The sequence below is a fragment of the Bos mutus genome, chromosome 5 (assembly GCF_027580195.1).
Source record: "Bos mutus isolate GX-2022 chromosome 5, NWIPB_WYAK_1.1, whole genome shotgun sequence".
NCBI lineage: Eukaryota > Metazoa > Chordata > Mammalia > Artiodactyla > Bovidae > Bos > Bos mutus.
Genome location: NC_091621.1, coordinates 111,410,587 through 111,436,100, shown reverse-complemented (window position 1 = coordinate 111,436,100; position 25,514 = coordinate 111,410,587). Strand labels below are relative to the sequence as shown.

At 56.3% G+C, this 25,514-nt stretch overlaps 1 protein-coding gene across 13 annotated transcripts in view; it reads left to right on the top strand.

Annotated features, from left to right (window-relative positions):
• Nucleotides 1-25,514, top strand: part of CACNA1C (calcium voltage-gated channel subunit alpha1 C) — a 391,750-nt gene that overhangs the window by 333,170 nt on the left and 33,066 nt on the right. For 4 of the 13 annotated variants that reach the window (XM_070371668.1, XM_070371667.1, XM_070371669.1 and 1 more), the window contains exons 19-31: nucleotides 1,875-2,007; nucleotides 4,612-4,741; nucleotides 5,760-5,819; nucleotides 9,649-9,755; nucleotides 10,632-10,719; nucleotides 11,273-11,380; nucleotides 12,283-12,335; nucleotides 12,617-12,763; nucleotides 13,532-13,733; nucleotides 14,613-14,771; nucleotides 15,236-15,346; nucleotides 22,939-23,022; nucleotides 23,469-23,552. In XM_070371668.1, the coding sequence (XP_070227769.1) occupies nucleotides 1,875-2,007; nucleotides 4,612-4,741; nucleotides 5,760-5,819; nucleotides 9,649-9,755; nucleotides 10,632-10,719; nucleotides 11,273-11,380; nucleotides 12,283-12,335; nucleotides 12,617-12,763; nucleotides 13,532-13,733; nucleotides 14,613-14,771; nucleotides 15,236-15,346; nucleotides 22,939-23,022; nucleotides 23,469-23,552 (1,466 nt within the window). The remainder of the gene's footprint in view (nucleotides 1-1,874; nucleotides 2,008-4,611; nucleotides 4,742-5,759; nucleotides 5,820-9,648; nucleotides 9,756-10,631; nucleotides 10,720-11,272; nucleotides 11,381-12,282; nucleotides 12,336-12,616; nucleotides 12,764-13,531; nucleotides 13,734-14,612; nucleotides 14,772-15,235; nucleotides 15,347-22,938; nucleotides 23,023-23,468; nucleotides 23,553-25,514) is intronic. The other 9 variants (XM_070371674.1, XM_070371676.1, XM_070371672.1 and 6 more) reach the window with 4 other exon arrangements.

The following is a 25,514-nucleotide window of genomic DNA, read 5'->3' as shown; positions in this document are numbered from 1 at the left end:
AGGGGGTGCTGAGCACAGCAGGGCTCCGCTGCAGACGCCTGCTCGCGGCTCTGCAGGACACTGTCGGGTCTCCCGAAACAAGAGCGTCCTGTCTGCGGTCTGATCCGTAAACTGGCAGGCGGGCCCCTGGAGAGGGTCTATCGTCAGGAGCCAGTCCCCTGCGTCAGGACACCACACCCTGCGTGAGCCTGGCCTGCCCTCCTTCTGCCGAAAATTGTGGGTATCATCACCTGCTTCAAGCTCAAAGTCACAACAGACCATCACGGTGCTATGGGTCTTGCCGACCCGAGTCCCCACGCAGGCTAGTCTGTGTGGGGGCATAGCTCCCTCAGAAACCGGACTGCGGCCAGCCTCCTTTCTCCTGTCTTCACAGTCTGTCTGCTGGGAAAGAGGACTTGGCTTCCTGGGGCTCAGACAGAAAGGAGGGCGGAAGGGTGTCCCTGAGCCAGCATCAAGCCTTTTGAAGCCTTTACAGCCCTTGGGGCAGAAACCGTTACAGAATTTCAAAGACACACCAGAAATAGCCACTGAATGCAATAGGCGGGTCTTGTCTTGATCCTGAATGAGCAAATAAACTTTAAAATGATATTTTTGAGGCAGTCAGGGAAAACTGAATATGGGCAGGGAGCTAACTGATGTTAAGAAGGTTTTGTTCATCACGGGACCCCCTGCAGGAGATGCCCGTTCCTAGTCCCCATGAAGTGACCACACTGACGAGCAGGGGCCTGTCAGGCCTCCCCGCCAAGTTTAATCCCCAGAGCTCAAGGTCGGTCGGAGCCCCCAGTTCTGTACACACCACATTTCAGAAACATCGCCTCACTCAGGAGGAAAGCTTTGTGCTGAGATAGGGCTTTTTATCTGCTCGATTCATGTATGCGAGTGAATGTACAGATGTTCTTGAAGAGTCACTGAGGACTTAAAATTAATAAGTGCACATGAGAAAGAAATGTGATGACCCCAAGGAACATGTAGCTCAGTCCAGAGGCTGTGAGGGAGGCCTGAGCTGTTGTGGGGACTCCAGGGGGTGAGCAGTGAGGTAGCGGCTTCATGGAGCAGGGTGGTCCTCACTGGGTCTGCAGTTCGGGGAACTGGAGAGGGAAAGATGTGACTTCTGAACCATTCTGTTGTCGTGGATACAGAGCTGGATGAAACCAGGGAGACATCCACTCGTTGACTTAATCACTGCTTATAAAGCACCTACTGTGCTCCCCGCCCTGGGCAGGCACTGGGGGCTCAGCCATGGGGGCAGATAAGCTGCTGTTGTGAGGGGCCCACATTCAGCGGGAGGTAGACAAGAAGCAAGAAAGCAAACCAACCAGAAAGATAACGTCAGGGAGATCATAAAACCATGGCCTGCCTTCAAGTTACGGACACACCTGTCTGCAGAGGAGCCCAGGGAGGCCAGAGCAGGAGAAGTGGAGCGGGTGGGGCATGAGCAGGTGGGGCGGCCCCAAAGGCCACCCACCCTTTCCCCTGGCCTGCAGCCAGCCAGCTGAGGACACCTGGCCACGCCCCCTCTCACCTGGTTACCTTTCTGGTGTCTGACCACTAGGATGACCAGCCACCCCAATCTGCAGGGCACTGAGGGTTTCCCGGGATGTAGGGATTTCCGTTTAAAAAGCAGGACAGGGGTTGAGCTGGTTACCCGACTCACAACCTGGTCTCATGTGCTGCCAGGAGGCTTCCTCCAGCAGAGATGAGCCCCAGAGGTGCCCATGGGAGAGAGCTGGCCGTCCTAGTTGGTCCCCTGCGTTTCCAGAGATACCGATGATGTCTGATTCCTGTCCGTAGGAAGGTGTCTGGAAGTGGGCAGCGTGGTGGTAAAAATAAGTGGGAGCCGTGGAGCTATTTAGGACGGTGCTTTTTTCCTGCAGGAGAAGAGGACGAGGAGGAGCCCGAGATGCCCGTGGGCCCCCGCCCGCGCCCCCTCTCTGAGCTGCACCTGAAGGAGAAGGCAGTGCCCATGCCGGAAGCCAGCGCCTTCTTCATCTTCAGCCCCAGCAACAGGTGTGTGGACGGGGGGAGCAGGGCTCCACTCTCTCCATGATGCCAGCCCAGCAGGTATCAGCGTCCTCCAGCCCCCACCCCAGCACACCCCACATCTTGTGTAAACAGGCACGGGTTTAGAGGAGAGAGTCCTGGATTATGGATCAGAAGACCTGTGTTTTTTCTTTCCATTGTTTGAAATGCGTAAACTCTGTTTCTACTCTGTTGGTGATTACATTTAACTTAGCAACCCCTAAAGTTAAACAAGATCCTAAACCTTCTGCAAAATAGAAGGAGGTAAACAGCTAGACTGCATTAACTCCTTCCAGCTCTCCCACCTTAGGTGTTGTGGTTGATGAGTAATTTGATACCAACCTTTATTTCCAACCTGACAAATTAGATATGATTACCTGGGTAGACAGGGTGTGTTTGGATTTACATACCACTTACCATTCTATTTGTTCAATTTTCTCGTATCTTGGCCCATCTTTCAGAAATCATTTTCTTTCCTCCTACTCCTACAGAAGTCTTAATGGTAACTTCATTTGACCTCTGTTTATCTGTACTTGCTTTCCTTCTTGTTCTTGAAAGACAGTTATGGCCCTCAGCGTGTTAGATGTGTTACTCCACTGTACAGCTGGAATTCCCACTCTCGTTTCTCTGTAGGAATCTGCCTCTGGTCTCACTCTTTTAACATCATCTGTGGTCTCTGGAGAAGGCAATGGCACCCTACTCCAGTACTCTTGCCTGGAAGCTCCTATGGACGGAGGAGCCTGGTGGGCTGCAGTCCATGGGGTCGTGAAGAGTCAGACACGACTGAGTGACTTCACTTTCACTTTTCACTTTCATGCATTGGAGAAGGAAATGGCAACCCACTCCAGTGTTCTTGCCTGGAGAACCCCAGGGATGGGGAGCCTGGTGAGCTGCCGTCTGTGGGGTCGCACAGAGTCGGACACGACTGAAGCGACTTAGCAGCATGGTCTCTGGGGTTGTATATGTTCACTACCACATGTTTCTCTCCATTTACCCTGCTTGGAATATATTACGTCACCTAAGTCTATGGATTTATATTCTTTTGTCAGTTCTTGAATAATGTTAAGGATTAGGATGAGAACAGCTACTTCCGGGAGAGTTGCAGGGTAGTCTGTTTACACACTGCCTGGTCTTCCTTCTCTCAGGCTGGCCCAAGTGGACAGTGATAGGCCTGCGTATGCTGTCCTTCCCCTCTCACGCGTGCACGTCTTCATAACTTTCATCTCCTAGTCTCTAGGTTCAAATTCTGGGTCATTCTTGGGATATATCTTCTAAATTCTTAATTCTCCCTGCAATTCTATCTATGATACTGTGTAAACCAGTTTTTATATCAAGTTATATATTTTTTTCATGTCGGACAGTTCCATGTATTGCTTTGTTTACCAGATCCAGCTACATCTGAGTTTCTTGTTAATTCATCATCTTTGTGGTCAAGTCTTTTTTATCCCATTAACTATTTCAAATATGGTTGATCTATCATCGGTATCTAATATTTCCAGTATACAGAGTGTCTGGGGAGAGGTCTCACTCATTTATTTGAGTTTCTTCTGATTTGCCAACTTAGTGGCTTAATTTCTTGAGTGTTCAGTGATCTTTGTGACCTCAATACTCCATCTTAGTTGGGGAGATTCCCGTGGACCTGAAGAAAGACTGTGAAGCTTTCTTCCAGATGCTGTTTGTGTGTGTGGCTCAGCCTAGGGGTCCCCAGTCCTCTGCCCCATCTCCCGCTGGCTTAAAGATTCCTCACGGCAGTGCTGCCACTGGCCTCTGTCCGCAGGCACCCCTGCCCAACCCGGGCATGTCCAGCAGACCCCGGCTCAGCAGATTGGCTTGAGGGAGGAGGGGATCACTGCAGACTTTCCTAGCTGTCATGAAACCAGAATGGTTTTGGAGAGCTCGTCCTTTCCAGGAGTTGGTGCTTCCGCATCAGTAAGGTCTCTCAGAGGATTTAGTCAACCACATGCCAGAAGCAGAGGTCTGAAGGCCTGGTTCAAGCCTGAACCACCCCGTGCCCCTCCCCGCACACACACACACTCCAAAGTGGGCAAGACTATCCTTCCCGGCTTCCGTCTGTAAGATGAGATAGTACCCCTCAAGAGGAGACAGCACATAAGACACCCTTGGCATCCGAGGATCCACTGTGAGTGCCCCGGGGTCAGGGCTGTTGGCCTCTGTCACTGAGCTGAGGTTCAGGATTTAATTACTGCTGCGACAGACAATCTCCTTGAAGCCCGGGCTTAACCAGCCTGGCGTCATCCACGTTCTGGGCAACTCTGCTGCTCCCCATACGGACACATGTGAGGTAGATCTTATGCAGTCAGTATTTGTAATGATGGGGAGCCAAGCCCCAGACGAAAGCTCGTGAATGATGTCATAGCAGTACATGAAGATGCAGAGGTTCCTGAAGTGTCAGACGTAACCCTGAGGCCCCGTGGCAGGGGGCACGGTGGGGCCGGCTGTGGGGCTGTGTCTCCCCTGTGGCCAGATGGCTCAGGCTGAAGGGCCCACACCCCTCCCGCACACGTGTCTACACATTGAGAAGGAGCAGAGGCCCCACCCCCTGTGACAACCCCCCTCCCCCTGCCCCCGCAGGTTCCGCCTCCAGTGCCATCGCATCGTCAATGACTCCATCTTCACCAACCTGATCCTCTTCTTCATCCTGCTCAGCAGCATCTCCCTGGCCGCCGAGGACCCCGTGCAGCACACCTCCTTCAGGAACCACGTACGCACCTCGTCCCCCACACCCCGCCCCCGCGACATGACCCCCTGGCTGCCTGACCCTGTCTTTCAATCCAGAGCCTGCCCCGAATCTCATGGTCGGAGGCACAGCAGACATCTCCCTAAGAGATGACAGCTTTGGTGCAAATCCATCTTAGGACCCTTAGCAGGAGGAGACCCTGAGCCCCGAGCCTCAGGCCGGCCTGACCCTGATGTCAGACCGCACTGCCCACGGATGCTCCCCAAGGGCTTTGCCCCCCAGGAACTGGCCCATCCTGTCCCTGGGGGTCAGTGGCAGATGGCACTCTGATGAGACCGCCCTCATAAGCAGGACCTCACTGACCCTCTGCAGAGTCGAAATTGAATTTGGAGCTCGCCTCAGGCTCTGGTGAATTACAATCAAAGGCCAGAGTAGGACCTGCCATATCCCAAAGCCTTTAAACAATATCAGATCCTAACCAGGTGGGCATGAAGCGAGGAGTCCACCACCCTAAAGCCAGACCCCTGCGAGCCAGCCAGTGGTCCTGCAGCCCACGTGGCCCACAGGTTTCTTACTGGGAAGGCCCTTGCTCTGACCCATCACCTGAGACAGAGCAAAGCATGAACCCCGAGCCTGTCCCGAGCCTGGGGTGTGCCCACCACACCCTGAGGGGCACAGCCAGGGTAGGGTCCCGGGAACGTGAGAGACTGGCTCATCCCCTGATGTGAGTTAAGCAATTTGCATCTTTGTGCAAAGAAAGCAAACCCCACTCTGTCCTTGAGACACATATCCCATGGTCTGATTTTGGTTTGTAAGTAAATTGAATTAATGAGAAAAGCACCCAGCCGGACCCAGGACCCGCTGAGTCGGCTCTGGGAGCCTGCTCACAGATCTGGGGCCTTCGGGACCCTGGGCTGTGTCCGTGCCTCTGATCTCCCGTGGAAAGACTGCATGATTTGGGGTGCGACTCCCTGCTGGCGACCCTGCTCCCATCCTGTTGCTCCGTTCCCCCATCCCCACCCTGTTTCTCTTTGTTTTGCAGATTCTGTTTTATTTTGACATTGTTTTCACTACCATTTTCACCATTGAGATTGCCCTGAAGGTAACCCTGCCCTCTGCTCCTCTCCTGTCCTTCCCCACTGGCTCTGCTGCTCTGTCCCTAACGCACACGCTGCTGCTGTCTGTCACTCAGAGCCACTAATCCGCTGTGCTTGTCTTTCAGATCCTAGGCAACGCAGACTATGTCTTCACTAGTATCTTTACCTTAGAAATTATCCTCAAGGTAATGCGCGCAGCAAGGCCTCTGCCTCCTCTCTGCACTGCCTCTCTCTCCTCTCTGGTTTCCTTCACTCTGGTTTTACTCCTAAGCCCAAAGCCGGAGGATCTGGGGCCCCTGACTTTGTTGTGCCCGCGCACAGTTTGGGCACTGATGCTGGCTGATACCAGGCACTCCCCCACACCGCCTGCCCCCCACCACCTCTGCGAGCCACGCCTGATCCCGGCAGGAACCCTCCCCCTATCCTACCCAGAGGGAACGCCGCTCGAAGGACAGAGCCAGAAAATGGCAAAGCCCAGGGCGTCAAGAGGCCCTCTGCCTGTGCCCTCGGGATGCGCTTTGTCAACACAGGCCAATGCCAGTGTCCCAACCGAGGGCTCTGGACAGACCCCTGCACACACCTCTGACCCCTGGGTTACAGCCCCGCCAAAGCTTGCCCCCTCGCCCCTGCCCAGGCCTGGAGGAGGCGGCTGTGTCCTCCAGGTTTCAGTGCGGGGCCGAGAGTCCACACACACTCCATCCTGTGACCCCAACACAGTAGCGCCCGCCTCCGAGCAGCCTCAGGATGACAGGGGTTTGCCCCAAGCTTTATTATTGTTTCTATTAATATACCATCAATGGGGCTCCCCAGGTGGCACTAATGGTGAAGAACCCACCTGCCATAATGCAAGAGACGTAAGAGACATGGGTTCAATCCCTGGATTGGGAAGAAACCTGGAGAAGGGAATGACTACCCACTCCAGGATTCTTGCTGGAGAATCCCATGGACAGAGGAGCCTGGCTACAGTCCTTGGGATTGCAAAGAGTCAGACACGACTGAAGCGACTTAGCACAGCACAATATATTACTTACATCCATTCTGTTAGGAATTTCAAGCTCCCCGGGCCACCCGAGCCTCGGGGGCAAGTTCCAAGTCAGGGGAGTGTGTCCGCCCACTCTCTGTCTCAGAGCCTGGGGCTCACCCTGACTCCAGTCAGCAAGCGGCTCAGCTCAGTGTTTCCCACAGGGAAACCACCCCGGGGGCCCTCCCCCAGGCTCCGGGCTCCTCCCACCCTGCACAGGAAGCCCCAGACCTTCCTTCCTGGGCTCCTTCAGGTGGGGACAGCCTGTCACATCCAGCTTCAGCCTAAGTGGACACTTTCTCATGCCTTCTGTGTCCAGACCCTCTGGTTCCAGCTAACCAGGTGTGTTAACAAGAGGAAACCAGAAGTGTTCCTCGGGTTTTTCTCTGACCCCCAGGGGTGGGAAGGGGGACCAGGCTGCCCAGCTACATGGAGACCTTTCTTCCCTGGACTCCAGACCCAGGGAGGCGAACAAAAACCAGGCTCTTCTGAGTCTCAGACCCTCCCCAGAGCGCCTCTTCCTCCAAGGTTGCCAGCTCCTGGGAGGTCCTCCGTCCCACCCACCTGCTCCTTCTTCTGCCCACTTTTACGCTGACTCTGCTCTAGATCGAGCCTGGCCCTAGAACACTGCCTGCACCTCCTCCCCCAGGGTCCCTCTGCCCCACCTGTAGGCTCGGCATCCTGCCTGGGAGAGGTGACTGTCATGCACGAGTGGTGTCCAAGGTCAGAGACAGTTGAAAGGCCTGGGCATGTTCAGCCTTCCAAGGAAAGGCTTGTGGGGCCAAGACAGTTGGACTGAATGACGCCGAGATCTGTCACTGAGAGGAGGGAGATGGGACCAGGACCCACGTGCAGAAATTACGAAAGATGTGTTTAATGAGCAGTATTACTGCCTGGAGAGGTGCTGGCTGGACGGAGGGGCATCCTGCTCTCCCAGCTCAGAGTTCAGTCCTTTTCTCTCCCCAGCAAGCCTTTTCCTGGGCAAAGGTTAGGACTTCAGGAGCAGGAGTGTGTGGCAGTCAGCAGATGGGGTAGAGGGGTCCCTGCATTGGACCCCTCAGCAAACTCTCAAGTAAATGCCCCATTTTTCCAGTGTCCACTTGCCCTTTCTCCTGTGGCCACTCTTCCTCTGGTCCTGCCTGGGCAGCCGCCCTGCACACACACACACACGCACACAAGCCAGCCTTCTGGGCTCAGAGCCTCTCAGTTAACATGAACCATGGAGCCACCCAGGTCTGCTCTCGGGGGCCCAGACCTACACCGAGAGACAAGGAAGCCCCCCACCCCAAGATTACAGGCCTTTGGGGCACATCTCCAGCTGAATTCCCCTGCAACCTTTTATATAATCTACCCACTTCTGGAAACTGTTGCAGGTCACAGGTGTCTGAGTCCCCTGTGACCCCCTCCTACAGGAGATCAGTGGGAAGAATTAGGTTGCAAGAGCTATTTTTGCCCATTTCCCCTGTGTTTGCTCTTGAATCACTCTGTGAACAAGCTGCCCTGGGTATGCTCTGATTCCAAAGAAATAAATTGGGCTTCCAGGCAACCGGGGAGCTGCTCCCAGGCTCTAAGCCATCAGCTCCAGATTTTCCCTGCTGGCTGTCGTTCATGGTCATGGCCTTTCAGCTCTTCACCTGGAAATCCCCTGGCCCCTTAGTTCATGTCAACGAGACTGGACAGGAGTTCCTAGAGCATGGACAGGGCTCTGAGCAGGGTAGGGGACAGCAAACCCACAACAGTCAGCACCCCCAAAGTGGTCCCTTCCTAGTCTTCAAGGGGCTTTTGCGTGATTCTGTAGCTGCCTAACAACCACATGAGGGGGCTGCTGCTCTACAGAGGGGGACTCTGAGCAGCCCCCATCACAGGACGAACCCAGACGAACCCTACAACGAATGCAGTTGTAGCTCTCTGCTGAGTCCAGTCCTCTGTAGTGAAGCTCCCCTGCAGGGCTTGCTGTCTGCAGGATTGTGTCCAAAGGGCTTTACCTGTAACTCCCAAGAGCACTTACAACCCTCCAGGGAAGAGGTTGTCATCACCTCATTTCTCTGATGAGACACAGGGAAGTGGAGTAACCTGCTCCAGGCACTCAGAGCGTGGTGGGTGGGATTTGAACTCAGGCGGCCAGGCTCCAGAGCTGTGCTCACACAGTGGTGCCCACAGCCCCCTCTGGACACACAGCTCCAGAACCGGATGGTGGAGTAGAGCTCGAATCCTGGGCGCAGACCAGCAGCACTTGTGAGGCCCGGGAAGGGATAGATGCTGGTCGCCAGCATTCCTGGTAGAATTTCTTGTAGAATTTCTCACTGGGCGCTAGAGCTTGCATGAGCCTGAGGGGTTACCTGGGGCTAAACCAGGGAAATTCTGGGAAGCCAAGAGGCTGGTCCTCAACTGGGCGAGCCCCCACCTCCCCCAGGTGCCCAAGTCCTGGGGGCCCTGAGGTGGAGAGAGTTTAGAGAGGGCATGGGAACCCGAGAACACAGCTCAACCCAGGGAGCATCAGCAAGGGGCCTCACGGGGCTGCAGTCACAGAAACATGATGAGGGGCAGTGGGAAATGGGGACGGGGCCCTTGAAAGGGCTGCAGATACAGGACTGAAGGTCACAGGCATGTCGTGGACAGGAGCCTCTGGGCTTTGCATCACTGGCAGCGGACACTTTCCAGGCACAGCGTCTCCTCCTGTCCTGCCTGCCGCAGCCCTCCGTCACCTCTCGGTTCTTCGTCTAGGCCCTGCTGGGAGTGCTGTGGGGGGAAGGGTCGGGTGAAGGGTCTTTGGAGCCCGGGAGCTGCTCACATCCCGATCCCTGTGCCCCCAGATGACGGCCTATGGGGCCTTCCTGCACAAGGGCTCCTTCTGCCGCAACTACTTCAACATCCTGGACCTGCTGGTGGTCAGTGTGTCCCTCATCTCCTTCGGCATCCAGTGAGTGGGGCCTGAGGGCCTGAGAGAGGCGTGGGGCAAGGGAGAGGGCTAGAGAGGACCGCGAGGGAGGGGCCTGTCTGCGTCCACAGCAGCATGAGGGCGCTGGGACCAGGGCGGGGCCTCCCTGGCAGCTCTGGGCCCAAGGAGGGTAGAGGCCTTCGGAAGGTAACTAGCAGGCGAGGGTGGGGGACACTTCAGAGCAACCCCCGTCCCCCAAGGCAAGGCCCTGTGTGCCCCTGGAGGACCCTGGAGAGGGGGCCTGGCCCTGGTGCCCCAGGCATGCAGAGTCTGCGGTGTCAGAGCCGTTCCTCCAGGCCTGAATGTCCTCTGTACAAGGGGCTGTGGTGGGCAGCCACCGGGGACCAGGCTTGGAGGTGGGGACCAGGTTTGAAGATGAGCACCAGGCACCTCCCCCGCCTGAAGCCCCGCCATTCGTACAGTATTTCTTCGAGTCCATGATATGAAAAGCCACCACGGGTTCAGATTACAACAGGCGCCACGCGGGACGGTGGGTGGTTCATGTGCGTTTTCTTTTTTGATCCTTGCAACAAGCTCATGAGGTGATCACTGCCCCATTTTATGGATAAAGAAACTGGGGCTCAGAACAGTTAGGAAGTGTATCCTCTGTGGCCAGGGTCTGGTGGAGCTCTGCCTCTCTACATCCCCTCGGCTGGGTAAACGGCCTTGAGCAGCACGTTGTAATGCTAACGACACATGGTAAATTCTTTTCCCATGATTTGCTCACCAAGTCCCCGGCTCCCAGGATAGCTCCAGGTCCCTGCAGGTGGGAGACTTTCTCCAGGACTCCCATGCGCTCCCCCTCTCTCCTGCGGGCCCAGGAGCAGGAGTGGTTCACCCTCCCATCCACTCCCCCAGGTCCAGTGCCATCAACGTGGTGAAGATCCTGCGAGTCCTGAGGGTGCTCCGGCCACTAAGGGCCATCAACAGGGCCAAGGGGCTGAAGGTGAGCCGCCCGGGCCTGAGTGGGGGCCCTCAGCCCAGCAAGCTTCAGCCAGGCGTCCATGTGAGGTGATAGGTGGGCAGGAGGCGGGGACAATGGCAAGGCCTCTGGGTTGGAACCAGGACCCTCCTGCTGGCACCTCAGCCCACTTCATGTCCTGGTTCCAAGATGCATGGAGCCCCAGTAGAGGCCACTGTTCACAATCCCAACTTCTCAGCAAAGCTTTTGCAGAAGGAGACCACATTCAACCTCAGGCCCCGTGCAGTGATGAAGGAGACCACATTCAACCTCAGGCCCCGTGCAGTGATGAGGGGCCCCTGAATCACTGTCCCAGAGTATGGGGTGTTAGCAGGGCTTTGGTCCATGGGTCACCCAGCGGGATATGGGCACCCCAGGCTCCATCTCCCTGTGAGCTGGGAGCACACTTTGCCCCTTTGAGTCTGATCCCCACCACCCCCCACTCATAGTGGAGGGCTGCCCCCGCCCCCTCAGAGAGGGCCGTGCCCGGGGGAACTCAGCCGAGGCCAGGCCCTGAGCCCCCTGCCTCCGCCCACAGCACGTCGTGCAGTGCGTGTTCGTGGCCATCCGCACCATCGGGAACATTGTGATCGTCACCACGCTGCTCCAGTTCATGTTCGCCTGCATTGGGGTCCAGCTCTTCAAGGTGGGGTCTCAGCCAGATCTGCAGCCCCGTCCTTCCCACCTGTCAGCTCCCAGGGACACGGATGGGAGCAGCCACAGGGGACACGGTGGGGACAGTGCTGGGTCTCCCTGGGGGACGCAGCTGCCCCACCGCCCCTCCTGTCTTTCAGACCCAAGGAAGACTAACTAATTCCCAGACCAGAGCAGAGCTAGTTCCCAGACCTGAGGAGGACTAACTAGTTCCCAGGCTGGAGGAGGACTAACTAGCTTCCAGACCCAAAGGCTAACTAGTTCCCAAACCCAAGGAGAACTAACTAGTTCCCAGATATAAGGGGAACTAACTAGTTCCCAGCCCAGAGGAGGCCAGCGTGTAGGCGGTGCTGCTCCATCAGCACCTGACCCTCCAAGCGTGGCTGCCCTCAGCCCTGCCTTCCCTTCTAGAGAAAGGCAAAGGGACTGTCATCCCTGACCCCTCTGTGTGGTCACCCACCTAGACCTGCAGGGCTCCCTGTGACCAGCAGCATGAGTCCCCCACCCAGGCGGCTGCGGAGCCCTGGTTTGCCAGGTTCTTGCCCTGTGCCTGGCAGGCCCTCCCTTTTCTGCCCCAGTCCTTCTTTCTCTGCTCTTCTCCACCTGAAGCTCTGCCCCCACCATGCACACGGGCCCCGCTTTCCCCAAGTTTTCAACCTAAGTCCAGGCATCCTCCTCCCTCACCAGACCTGCCTCCCGAGCTCTGCTTCACCCCTTGGTTCCCTGTGATGGGGACCCCGCGGCACGGCGCGTTTTCTGTCTGGGCTCTGCTCTCCTCACTCTTCTGTCCCAAGACTCCAGCACAGAGCCGGCTGCAGATATAATCACTAGACAGTTTTTGACCAACTCCTCGATTCAGGAACCTCTCCATCACTGTGCTCTTCCGCCTTCCAGGGAAAGCTCTACACCTGTTCGGACAGTTCCAAACAGACAGAGGCTGAATGCAAGTGAGTGCGGCGGGGACAGTCAAGCCGGCTGACTCTGGGTGGGTGAGGCTTGTCCTGAGAGGAGGGGTGCCCTGTTCTTCTTCCAACAGCAGTGGCAGCTGGATTTTACCCATGGGTTGTCTGGTCCAGTTGACATAGCACATGAGATCATCTACTCCTGAGCTCTGCTCAGTGGCCAGAACTGCGGGTTTAAGCTCAGCCATCCCATCCTGTCCCCAAGCCAGGAGTCACAGGTGGTGGGGAGATGGGAGACCCCAGAATGAACTGTCTTCCTTCCGCAGGGGGAACTACATAACATACAAGGATGGGGAGGTGGACCACCCCATCATCCAGCCCCGCAGCTGGGAGAACAGCAAGTTCGACTTTGACAATGTCCTGGCAGCCATGATGGCCCTGTTCACCGTCTCCACCTTCGAGGGATGGCCAGAGTAAGTATGCAGACCCTGGCCAGTCTCATTGGTGTCCACACTCCTTTCAGAAACGATGTTTATCTCCATCCTCCCTAGGTGATGAGGGTGTTTCTGGAACAAGCTGAAGGCCATGCGTGCTAAGTCACTTCAGTCGTGTCCAACTCTTTGAAACCCTATGGACCATAACCTACCAAGCTCCTCTGTCAATGGGATTCTCCCGGCAAGAGTACTGGTGTGGGTTGCCATTCTCTTCTCCAGGGGACCTTCCCAACCAAGGGATCGAACCCAAGTCTCTTACGTCTCCTGCATTGGCAGGCAGGTTCTTTACCGCTAGCAACACCTGGGAAGCCCAGACACAGGCTACCTGAGTGTAAACTAAACCACTGCTGATGATCTGAGCGAGCCTGGGCATTTATATTGAGTGCTTTTATCTAAACGGATATCTGTCCTCAGATGGATCTTATGTTCAGTGCAACATCCTCCGAGTCTCTGCTGAGAAACAACAAAGCTGTATTGATATTTACCAATATCTCGTTTTTCAAATCAATGCCCATGACTTGCATTACATTTAGACACTTCTTTGCCAGTTTCAAAACACCTTCATATTCATTATATCAATGGCCCTGCCAGGTAGGAAAATCCGGAACTATTGTTCACACTTTGCAGATAAGGAATCTGATGCTCAGAGAGTTTGAGTGATTTGCCCGACCAACACAGTAGTAAGAGACAGAGCTGGGGCTTGAACCACCTCCCTAGCCCTACACGGGCCTGTCTCCCTGCCTCCAGGTTGCTGTACCGCTCCATCGACTCTCACACGGAGGACAAGGGTCCCATATACAACTACCGCGTGGAGATCTCCGTCTTCTTCATCATCTACATCATCATCATTGCCTTCTTCATGATGAACATCTTCGTGGGTTTCGTCATCGTCACCTTCCAGGAGCAGGGGGAGCAGGAATACAAGAACTGCGAGCTGGACAAGAACCAGGTAACCCCCACCCCCCAGAGGGCGAGAGGCCGGGCAGTCAGGATGCTGAAGCCTGTGGAAGCAATCCTTCTGCAGAGAACCTGATCTCTGCTTAGGAAAGGAACTCCCCCCAAACCCCTGTCAGGACCTCTGGATCCCGGTCCACACCTTTGCTCTAGACTCACCATTCTGGCTGCTGTGTGGACTTCGCATGGTAAGGAAGCCAGGGGGGAAGCCAGTTAGTGTAGAGGAGCAGTGCTTAGACCCTTATGTATTACCAGGTTGATGACAGTAGAGACGGAGCAAATAGACTGGTCGGGTTTAGAAGCTGGAAGTGGAGACTGGAGGAGAGAGGAGGGCTTGGGTGAGTCCCGTCCTGACCTGGGGTCCGGGCACAGCGCAGAGTTAACCAGAATATAGTCAACCAAGGACCCCTTGGCCGCGAGCTATGGCTTCTGGTCTGTGGACACTGGTAGCTAAGACCACTGACTCAGGATGGGAAAGGAGAATCGCAGAAAGACGGGCCTCCAGAAGAGTCTATAGCTGGAAATATCTGAGAAGATGGACTGTCATTCAGTCAGCAAGCGTTTACCAACCATCCCCGAGACAGAAGGAAGGAGACAGGGCCCCCTCAACTACATCCTGATGGGGACCAACCAAAGAGGGTTCTCCCTCCTTAGAGGAATGATAGAACCTCAAAAAATGTCCAAGTAACAGCTGGTTCAACCTGTGAAACCCCTCCCGTCTAACCCCAGTGGCAGCGTGTGGAGTACCCCCTCATCTGGGTTACTAACCCTCCCGTCTACCCTAGCGCCAGTGCGTGGAATAACACCCACCCCCCCAACCCCCCCAACCCCCCCCACCATCATCCGGGTTACTAAACCCTCCCGTCTACCCTAGCGGCAGTGTGTGGAGTATGCCCTCAAGGCCCGGCCCCTGCGGAGGTACATCCCGAAAAACCAGCACCAGTACAAGGTGTGGTACGTGGTCAACTCCACCTACTTCGAGTACCTGATGTTCGTTCTCATTCTGCTCAACACCATCTGCCTGGCCATGCAGGTCAGTCCCGCGGGCCGGCCGGGGTGCCTGGGTTGGGGCAGGGTCCGGGGCGGAACGGGGCTGGGAGGTGTTGCCATTTCGCTGGCCGAGTGGGGCAGGAGGGGCACCTTCCCGAGGGGTCAGAATGCCAGGACCCTGGGCTGTGACATAGAGGGCGATGGAGCACAGGTGATCTTGCAGTGGCATTGATCGTCCGTGATGCCAGCTGTGTGGAGCCCACCTGAGGCCAGGCGGCCACGCAGAGCTGACCCCGATGAGAGCAGGGCCCAGGCTGTGCTCGCCTGCGTTTGCGGGAATGACAGAGAGGGGAAGTGGACCCTCAGGGCTTCTTGAGCCCACCTGGTTCCCGCAGGTGTGGCCGGCCCCTGGGCTGCATTCAGGAAGGTCTCTATTGAGGGTGTGGCTGGGAGCAGGGAGCCCCCGCCTTATTTCACAGCCCCTCCGCCCCCACCCCCTACCCCCAGCACTACGGTCAGAGCTGTCTGTTCAAAATCGCCATGAACATCCTCAACATGCTCTTCACCGGCCTCTTCACAGTGGAGATGGTCCTGAAGCTCATCGCCTTCAAGCCCAAGGTAGGCCTTCTGGGACGGGCCTTCGGTCCACAGCGTCGAGGGCGGGCTTGGGTCGATGCGGGCAGAGTCTCGGCCAGGGACCGGATCCTCCTGGCGATGACCGCTGCAGCCCAGGAGCCTTCAGGGCTTGCGCCAGGCCGACTCCTTTAAGCAGACTCTCAGCCCCTGGACTGACCTGAGGTCTGGACACAGGGAGCAGGGAGGTGCCTGAGCTAGCCTCCTTCCGGGGGAGGCGGAGTCGCCCTCGCCCCCGCACATCGTCTAGAAGAGACTGGAAACCAAACCTCACCAGGCCCAGCGCCTCCAGACCCAAACGGGGTCTGTTCTCACGCGGGCACTGCACAGACGAAGAGCCTTGCTGCAGGGGCTCAGGCGGGGCCGCTTTTGCTCAGGACTGGGCGTTAGTGCATCCGGGGCCTCTGGTTCCCCACTTCAGGGCTGCGGTCACTGCCCATACCTTCCGGCACCGGACTGGGCGTTAGTGCATCCGGGGCCTCTGGTTCCCCACTTCAGGGCTGCGGTCACTGCCCATACCTTCCGGCACCGGACTGGGCGTTAGTGCATCCGGGGCCTCTGGTTCCCCACTTCAGGGCTGCGGTCACTGCCCATACCTTCCGGCACCGGACAGACCCAAAAATGTCTGTGCGTAGCTAGGTATAAGCAGCTTTTAGAAAAAAACATTGGGAGAGATTAGAGCTGAGTGAGGCAGGACAGGGCAGGTTGGCTCCTGCTTCTTGGATCATCTGTGCCCTTTGTCACTGACCAGACGCCCCCCACACACACACATGGCCTCGAGGATGGAGGGTGACTGGGTTTGAGCAGCTCCCATCTCTCTCCCTCTAGACAGCTCAGCGTCACCGTGTCCACTGCCTGGGCTTCACAGCTGCCCTAGATGGGGTGTCCTGGGGGCTCAGGGGCTTCCAGTTGCTACACAACTTTGAGGGGGTCAGTGAGACGGGATCTAAGAGGGTAATGCAGGACAGGTTTCCGAACCTTCTTGTCCCCACTTCTACTGGTTTTTCTAGATGCAACACAGGTCAACCCCGGGGGAGGGGCGGAGGGGCCAAACTTCACGTTCTTGGTCCTGTATTTCACTTCCATTCAGATGCTCACCTGCTCCAGAACTAGAGGGGCCAGGAGGGATGCCCCAAGGCTGTAGATCGGATCCCTGTTTAGTGACAGGATCCTCGTTGTCTTCTCTGAATTAATGTTCCACCAACATTTGTCAGTAACCTGCGATGCTGCACACACCTCATTGCATGGAATCCTCAAGACACCTCTCTGAGATAGGTATTAGCTCCTTGTCTTAGAGAAGAGGGGAGTGGAACTCAGAGCAATTAAATGTTGTATTAATTACACCATTATTAAGTGGCAGGACTGGGAATAGAATCCAGCATGTCTGACTTCGTAGTCGATGTAATTCCCTCCACACCAAGCCATTAGCAAGCGTCTTCCTGCACCATATGTTCTGCTGGGGACTTTGCAGAAGGAGGGAAACCCTTGAGGGGCTTCAAAGACAAGACAGGCCGTGTTCCCACTGCACCAAGCCTCCCTCACCAAAGGTACCTAAGAGTGTGGAACCCAGGCTGAATGCACAGAATGAGACCCTAATAAATGTCATTTGGTAATAATCATGGTGCTTTCCCACCTCCTCCAGGGCAGCAAATAGGCTCTTTTCACTTTCCCTTCCAAGCCCAGTCCCATTTAGGGGCAGAGAAGACCACGGAATGTCCCTGGCCATCTTCTGTGGGGCCCTGTTCCAAGCCACATGGCCAGGGGGCCGGCAGGCTCAGAGCCCACAGCAGCACACCCCAGGGAGGCTGGTGGGCCAGGCCGTCGCTGAGCTGAGCCTCCAACTCAGATGACAGCTTCCAGGAGGGAACGGGCATGGTTTTCTCCTGTCTCATGAGATGTGCGGGTTAAATAGATCAAAGGCTTGAGTCACTCTGTGTTGAATCAGACGTGTTTCTGACGATGTCAGGTGCTGCTGCACAGCCCTGTGGGGTCTTCCTGAGCCGGGCTGCAGAGCTCAGGGGATGCACGAGATAGACCTGCCCTAAGGAGCAAGTGGCAGTGACATTGCATGGGCCTAAGCCTGGAAAACACTGTCCCTGAATCCTGCAGACCCAGGAACAAGCCAGTTACCTGGGAAGTAGCCAGTTAGTGTGCTCGGAACCATAACACGCCCCATCTCCTGTACGTCTTGCTTTCTGTCGTGAGAAAATGGGGTAAAATCAGAGCGATGTTGCCAAAGAAGTGAAACAACCACCCTGGGGATCTGCATTTCACACGCAGAAGGGTCTGTCTGTGCTTAGAGAGAAAGGGAAAAAGTCAAAGTGTTAGTCACTCAGTCGTGTCCGACTCTGCAACCCCATGGCCTGTAGCCTGCCAGGTTCCTCCATCCATAGGATTTCCCAGGCAGGAATACTAGAGTGGGTTGCCATTTCCTTCTCCAGGGGGTTTTCCTAGCTCAGGGATCGAATCTGCGTCTCCTGCATTGGCAGGCGGTTTCTTTACCACTGCGCCACCTGAGAATCCCTCATTAAGGAACAGATTCCAGAAGCATCGCCAACATTTCCAGGCAGAAAACCAAGCCAGAAAGTGTCTGCAGCTCTGGTGGAAATACTGAGCTGGCTCCACCCGACAACCAGGGCTCCTAACGTGGCTGCATGTCTGTGTTGCGTGTCTGCACCCTTGAGCGTCAGCTGAGGAAGGGCGGTCAGAAAACAGGGATGCGGGGGTGGACGTCAGACCTGACAGCGGGTGTCTGAGGCTGGCCTGCTGGGCTTCCTTCTCCGTCGCTTGGTCTCTGTGGTTGGTTGGTCAGTGGTTCAGTTTGTAGTCCGGCCTTGTTCTTTCCGTGTCTTCGTGGTGACTGATGTTTCTGGTCTTCATTTCCATCCGTTCTGCTTACCACTTTGAGAAATTAAGTCAATTCAAGTAGATCTCTTCTCTGTCTGTCTGAAGAGTGGGACAGGTGACAGGCGTGTCCTGAACACCTAGTGGCCAGGGGATTTCTCCCTCGAGCAGGAGAACTGCCCTGGACATTCCCAGTGGCCCCTGGGCCCTTTGAGACTCTGCAGGACTGAACTGGTCAGCATGAAAAGGCTTTGGTTAGAAGGATCTGAAGTTCATTGAGTAGCTGGAGTGTCCTCTTATGAATGGAAATTTATCAGCAAAGACAGAAAAGAACTTTTAAGATACTCTTGATGATAAGCACTGAAAAACATCCAGTAGCTAGGAATGCGTGTGTGCCAAGTCACTTCAGTTGCGTCTGAGTCTTTGTGACCCCACAGACGGTAACCCACCAGGCTCCTCTGTCTGTGAAATTTTCCAAGCTTGAATACTAAAGTGGGTTGCCATACTCTCCTCCAGGGTCTTCCCAGTCCAGGGATCAAACCTGAGTCTCTTGCAACTCCTGCATTGGCAGGTGGATTCTTTACCACTAGCACCACCTGGAAAGCTCCAGATTCAGGCAGGTCCCCTCAAACCTTCATCCTGGGTGGTTCTGCAGTGGAGACCTGCTGTGAACTCAGGTGCCAACAGGGCAGGGGAAGACTCTCCCAAGACTCCAAAGGAACCCAGCTGGTTCCCATCCCATCCCATCCCACCAGGGGAGGCTGTGGGTGCTTGTGCTCTGCCCACACCGAGCTCACCTCCAGGTGCCCAGAGCACTCATCACATGTCGGTGAGATGAGTGAGTGAAGGCCTTTGAAACTTTGCTGGGGAGGAAAAGCTTAACTCCAAAGAAAAACTGGAGCAGATGTCCAAAGTGTGCATTCCTCGAATAACTTGGAGGGTCACCACCACCCACCTTGGGTCTCCCCTGCCTCCTGCTGCCCCACCTCCATCCCATGCTATTTGAGCTGGGAGGTGCCAGCCTCTTGAAGGGCAGATCACAGGGTAGAGCTGTCAGGGAGGTGGGAGGCAGGAGGGGGAGCAGCTGTGTGCCAGCCAGGCCGCCCCACTCCGGCAGTCCCCGATCACCGTGATGTTTGAGGACATCGTGACGTCGCATACAGTTGACATTATCTCTGCGAGGCAGCGGTTCCCAGTGTGACACTCCACTGCCGGCTGCGCCCACCCCCCATCTCCCAGACCCACGACCTGGAGCCCAGGAAAGACAGAGTTTCTGGGACCAGGGGCACTGCCTCCCAGGCTCAGTCCAGCTAGGCTCTGACTCGGCTGGACCTCCTTCCCTGGTCAGGCACACATTGTCTCCCCCTGCATTTTAGATCCTGCCTCCTAGGATTCAAGATGAGATCCCCTGAAGGTGCTTGGGGTTCTGTAGCCCACCTTCCCTCTCCTCCTCCCACGGTCCTGGGCTCTGCCTTCCCCACTGCCCAGCCCCACCCCCACAACTGACCCTGTACATCAGACCTCCCTGGGAGGGGCAGACTAGCTCCAGCAACCCTGACAGTCACTGGACGCACCGGGCCTCCTGCAGGTGCAGGGCTCACCTGTGTCCCATGTCGCCCCCACTATCACCAGAAGGTCGTCATAGGTGGGGAAACCTCGGTACAGAGAGGTGCGGTCATCTGCTCAGGGTCACCCAGCCGGGAAGTGGCAGAGGGAGGACTCGAACCCAGACACCCTGCCTCCAGGGCTCACACACTACACCGCCTCCTTCAGCTTGGAACAGCTCCAGGCATGGAGTGAATCGGGGCACAGATGATCCGAGAGAGAAGTCCGAATTCTCACACAGGTGCAGTGCATCATGGGGTGCTGGGGCAGCAGTCTCTCCTTCCCAGAAACGATGGGCTGAAGCCAGGGCTGGTTTGGTCCATAAGCCAGTGAGCAGAGGGTTGGCACACTCAGAAGAAGGGATAGTTCCTGGCCCGTCAACCCCAGGGACACAGCCAAGGCCTCCCAAGGCTGGGGGTCCACTCACCCTGCAGGCTTAGAGAAGGCTTCCAGCCCAAAGCGCTATTCCCCCGATGACCAGCCCTGCCTGGCTCTGAGGAGCTAGACCTTGAGAGGTTTGGTTCACCAGGTCAGGGAGAGCCCGAAAACCCTTTTCCTGACCCTGACTTCCACCAAGGAGAGAACGGGTGTGTGACCTGGCTCCAGTCAGCCAGACTTCCTGAAAGTCTGTGGTATTTTCCCAGTCTGCTTCCTCCATCACCCCACAAACCTGTGTCACCCGAGATTTCCAGCAAACAGGTCCCATCCACCTGGGGATTGGCAGGTGTGTCCTGGCAACCACTGACCTCCTGGAGGGTGTCAGCTGTTTCTGGGGTGGGTGTGGAACAGGGTGGAGAAGGGGCTGACAGCTGAATCAAACCGTGTCCATGGTCCAGCTTGGAAGATTGATAGAAAGGGGGTGGATGGGTCGGGGGGAGCTGGCATCTTAAAGGGACCCTGCCACCCCCCTACTCGGGCTGTATGTAAACCTCCTCTGGGCGGGAACTGGTGGGCTCCGCGGCCAGTGGAGGCCCTGGACCCACAGGTCAGATAGGTCAACCGAAGGCCCCAGCAGCACAGCCTGCAGAGGGCGAGGGCAGGGCATGAGCAGAGGGAGCCTCCAAGGAGGGCGGGAGTGGGGTGGCCTGGTCACTGTGCGACCAGAGAGCAGGGGTGACAGGCGATGCTGTCGTGGGGGCGGGTTGCAGGGTCCCAGGGCCTGGCTCCGGCCCCGTGCTCGCCCTCTGTTAACCTCCTGTCCACCGCTTCTGCCTGCCTTCCTCCCTTGTCTCTCCCCTCAGCCGCACTGCGGACCCAGGTGACCCACCCGTCTGTTCCAGGTCCCTCTGGTGAACCGGAGACTCCAGCCTTCCCTGCGAGCAAGACTCCCGTCGCCCTCTCTCCTCCTCCCCTTGGCCCCAATAACGCTCTGTCGCCGGGTTTTCTAGGCTGGATGCGGGACGTCCTGGACTCTTCTCTGGTTCCTGCTCCCATCCTCTCTCTGCCTGAACCCCCTACCCCTTCCTCCTGAAACCATGCTCCCCGCTGGAGGTAGCTCCCCAGCATTTTCCAAAAGTGATGTTGAACACATGCACATTTGTCATTCGTTTGAGGTCCTCACTCTGTGCCCTCAAAACCGGCACTCCCCATGTGCCTGAAATGCCATGTGAGCACCCAGGAGGGGTTGGTTCTTTCCTGCCCATAGCTCAAATGGGAGAACAAGTCTCTTTCTGCCCCAGGGGCCCTGTGATATTCAGAGAAACACTCAAGGAGGCTGACAAGATGGCCAGGGTTCCAAGTGACCCTCACTTCCCCATGCCCTAGGCCAACCTCTGCTCCCTGCCGGTTGTCCAGAGGCTTTGTGGTGGCATTTCTGCTTACATGGGCAGACATGCTTGGGAACTGAGAAGGCCCTGTCCCTGTGACCTGACCTCCGCACTAAGAGTAATGGCCTGGACAGCATGTCTTGTGATCCAGGTGAAAGGGGGCACAGCTGGGAAGTGAGGGGTCGGGAAGCAGGATGGAGCCGGGAGAAATGGGCGAACAGAAGACGCCTGATTCCTAAGAGTCAGGAACACAAAGGGAGAGTTGGCCACCCCCAGGAGGGCTGGGGAGAGGGGCCTGGGAGACGCTTAGAGGCGGGGGCTTCCCTGGAAGGACCAAAGGGGTAGATGTCCTCTCTTAAAGTAGACACATTCCCCTGGTGCTGACCCTCCCCACTCCACCCCCCGGGAGAGCGACTGCCCAGCTCCCAGGATCCTGAACCGCGAGTGTGCATCCATGTGTCCCAGAGCACCACTCCCTGACTCCTCCACTCTGAGAGGACCCGTCCTGTCTTTGCAGAGAGTCTGCCTACCCAGGACTCCTCATGGAAATGGAGACAGTCAGTCATCCACATGCTTCCAGAAATGTTTCAAAAACATGCATCTGTTCCCTTCCCCAAATACAGTGTAAAACAGGCAAAATCCACATGTGCAGGACAAGGGGTTTGGTTCAGCACCCTGCTGCCTGCCAGGCACCAGGCATGACGGCCCGTGTGCTCCTCCCGAGAGGCCTCTGTCCCAGGCCCCCACCCTGCCTGCAGGAAAGGCTGTGAGAGCCCTGTTCTCTCAGGGCGTCTCAGCAGGATGCTGGTCACAGTGATGATGCTGGAGACGGGGCTTTGGAGACGCAGTCCAGGCCCCACACACACATTTCCAGGCTTTGGGCCTGACCCAGCCTCCATCCCCTGAAGTGAAGAAAGCCTCTGGACAGAGGCAAATCCAGGGCTAATGCCCGTCTGGGGCTGGCATGAGGGTGACCTGGTTGTAGATGCTGCTCTGATGACGTGGTCCCCTCGTCATCGTGAGCTCCACCTGAGTCACCACTGAGCCCAAGGGCCTGGCCACCCACCTGGACCACACCAATGCTGCCTGTGATTCCCAGATCACGCCTCAAGGGCCCTGCCCCGTGTCACCTCCATCCCAGCAGGCAGCCCTCGGACAAAAGAGTCGGAGGCCTGGGAGGTGCTGGGGACACAGGAAGGGTGGCCAGGGGCCGGGTCTGAGGAGGGGCACCGGGAAGGCAGGTGGGGGGGTGGGCCGGCCGCCCCTCCTGGGCTCGGACTCCAGCAGCGCCGGGCGGCCCCGCGGGCTCTGTGCCTGTCTGTCTAACCTTCCTTTTCACTCCCGTCCTGCCGCCCCGTGTAGGGCTACTTTAGTGACCCCTGGAATGTCTTTGACTTCCTGATCGTAATTGGCAGCGTAATTGACGTCATTCTCAGTGAGACGAATGTGAGTATGACTCTGCCCAGGACGCCTCCGTGCCCCCCTCTCTCTTCACCTCCTTCGGTTTATTTTTTGGTTTCCTGTTTTACCCGCTCCAGTCATGCTTTCTCTCGCACCTGCCGCCGTCCTGGGGGACATGAGCCCCCCCCACTATCCCCACTCCGCCAGGCCGGGCAAAGGCTCCCGCTCCTCCCGGACGCCCGCCCGGCCCCCGACTAACCCACTTTTGTCAGGCTCCGTGAGCAACGGGTGCAGGCGTGCACCTCCAGAACTGTGGAGTGGTAAGGGGTCCAGTATGCCCACATAACCTCTTTCTTTTCTCATTTTTTTCTCTTCTCTCCTTCCTTTCATGCTTTTTTTTGTTTTGTTTTCATTTTCCTCTTCCTTTTGTTTTGTTTCCTTTGTCGCTGGTTTTTCTCTCCCTCCCTCCCTCGGCTCCTCTGCCCATGCAGCACTATTTCTGTGATGCATGGAACACATTTGACGCCTTGATTGTTGTGGGTAGCATTGTTGATATAGCCATCACCGAGGTAAACGTAAGTACCGGCGTCCCGCCCTGTGACGCCGTGCCTGCCTCACGCTCGCCCCCATCGCTCTCCTTCGCCTCCTCTCCTCCTCCCAGCTCATTTCCACTCCATTATTCTCATTTGTTTGTTTAAATTGGTTTAAAGGATTTTTTTCCTGTTGCTTTATTTTGAGATTTCTTTATTCTCTTTTTTTAACATTTGGAACGAGTTAGGCCCTCCTCTCCTTCTGAGTCCTGATTCCTGCATCCTTTCCTCTCCTCTTTACAATCAGCCTGGCATGATGCACACTGTCTAGGAGGACGCAGCCCCGGGACCCCAGAGTAAGGCGATGGAGGGCTGTTTACAACCCCTGGGCAGCTGCCGGGGCGGGGACCCAGCCCCTTCCTGCTCCAGCATCCGGGAAAAGCCTCTCCTGAGGATCCTGGGCGGGCAGAGGCTCCCACTTGGCCAGCCCTCTCAGCGCACCCCGCCCTGTATTCACTCTGGAAGGGCCCTTTACTGGGAGAACACTTGTATCCCTCTTCTCTGGAGAGGGCTCCTCCCCCCCACCCCCCACCCTTCTGCTTACTGTGGAGCACCTGGCCCCACATGAGCCTGCCCTAAGGACCAGCCTTGCCCCTGCCTGGCTCTCCCTGGCCCGCACCCCAGCCTGGCTCCAGGGCCTCCTGCACCTGCTCCTGGGAGCTGCCCCTCCTAGACAGTCTTCAACCCCTGCACACGCTCGTCTGTCCCCGGCATGCTCAACCTTCTCTCTCTATCTGTAGGCAAGCCCTCTTGTGGCTGGTCTTTAACATGTGTGGTTTAGTTCCTTGTCATGGTTTTTCATTGGTTAAGAGACTTGATAATGTTTGCACAAATGTTGATGCACTGAACCGTTGAGTAACAGCTCAGAGCAGATGCTGAAGGGTTCTGATCTAAGGTGTCAGAAACCCCCATGACCGTCAGCCCCTCTACCCCAGTCCTTACCCACCCCTCCACCCCAAAGCTGGCTGCCAGTCATTGAACTGCCATTACTTCTTGTCCTGATTCCCCGTCAGAAGCCTGTCTGCCCCTTCCCGGGGGTGGATGCTGGGAGGAGGCCATTACGTCCTGCTGTCAACCACACCCCTCCGTGCTTGACCCACTGCCCAGATTTGGTTGCCTCTCTGTCTCAGGGATCCCCTGGGTCGTCTTTGTCTTGTGATGTGCGTGTGTGTGTGTGTGTGTGTGTGTGTAAACTCCCGTGCACACGCACTTCCTTGACCTTATCCAGTAAATCATTGGAGCACAAGGGAACTGAGCTCCCCCCAACCTAGGCCTCTTCTCCCTCGCACCACTCCCTGCACCTCCATGTGGCCCCAGGTTGTACCCCAGGGGCTCTCGGATACCTGCACATGCATATCCCTGACCAGGGCCCTGTGCTCAGACCAAGGGGCCCTCTTGGGGGAGACCAGGGAAGATCAGGGTGGGCCTGCTTCTGGAGGAGGGATCTCTGTGGGGGTCTGTGCAGGAACCAAGGGCAGGAAGGTAACAGCAGACAGGCCCCTGTGCACAAGACGCACCCAGTCCCAGGGTCTTCTGGGGTCAGGCCAGGAGGCCATGGTGGCCAGGCCCACGTCATCACTCAGCCTGCTGGTTTCTTTCTGTGCACATGCATTTATACGCACAAAAAGGAAAGGCAAAGGAGGAAAGGAGAGAGAGATCCATCTGAATGCAGAATTCCAAAAACTAGCAAGGAGAGAAAAGAAAGCCTTCCTAAGAGATCAATGCAAAGAACTAGAGGAAAACAATAGAATGGGAAAGACTAGAGATCTGTTCAAGAAAATTAGAGCTACCAAGGGAGCATTTCATGCAAAGATGGGCACAATAAAGGACAGAAATGGTATGAACCTAACAGAAACTGAAGATATTAAGAAGAGGTGATAAGAATACACAGAAGAACTATACAAAAAAGATCTTCATGACCCAGATAACCATGATGGTGTGATCCTT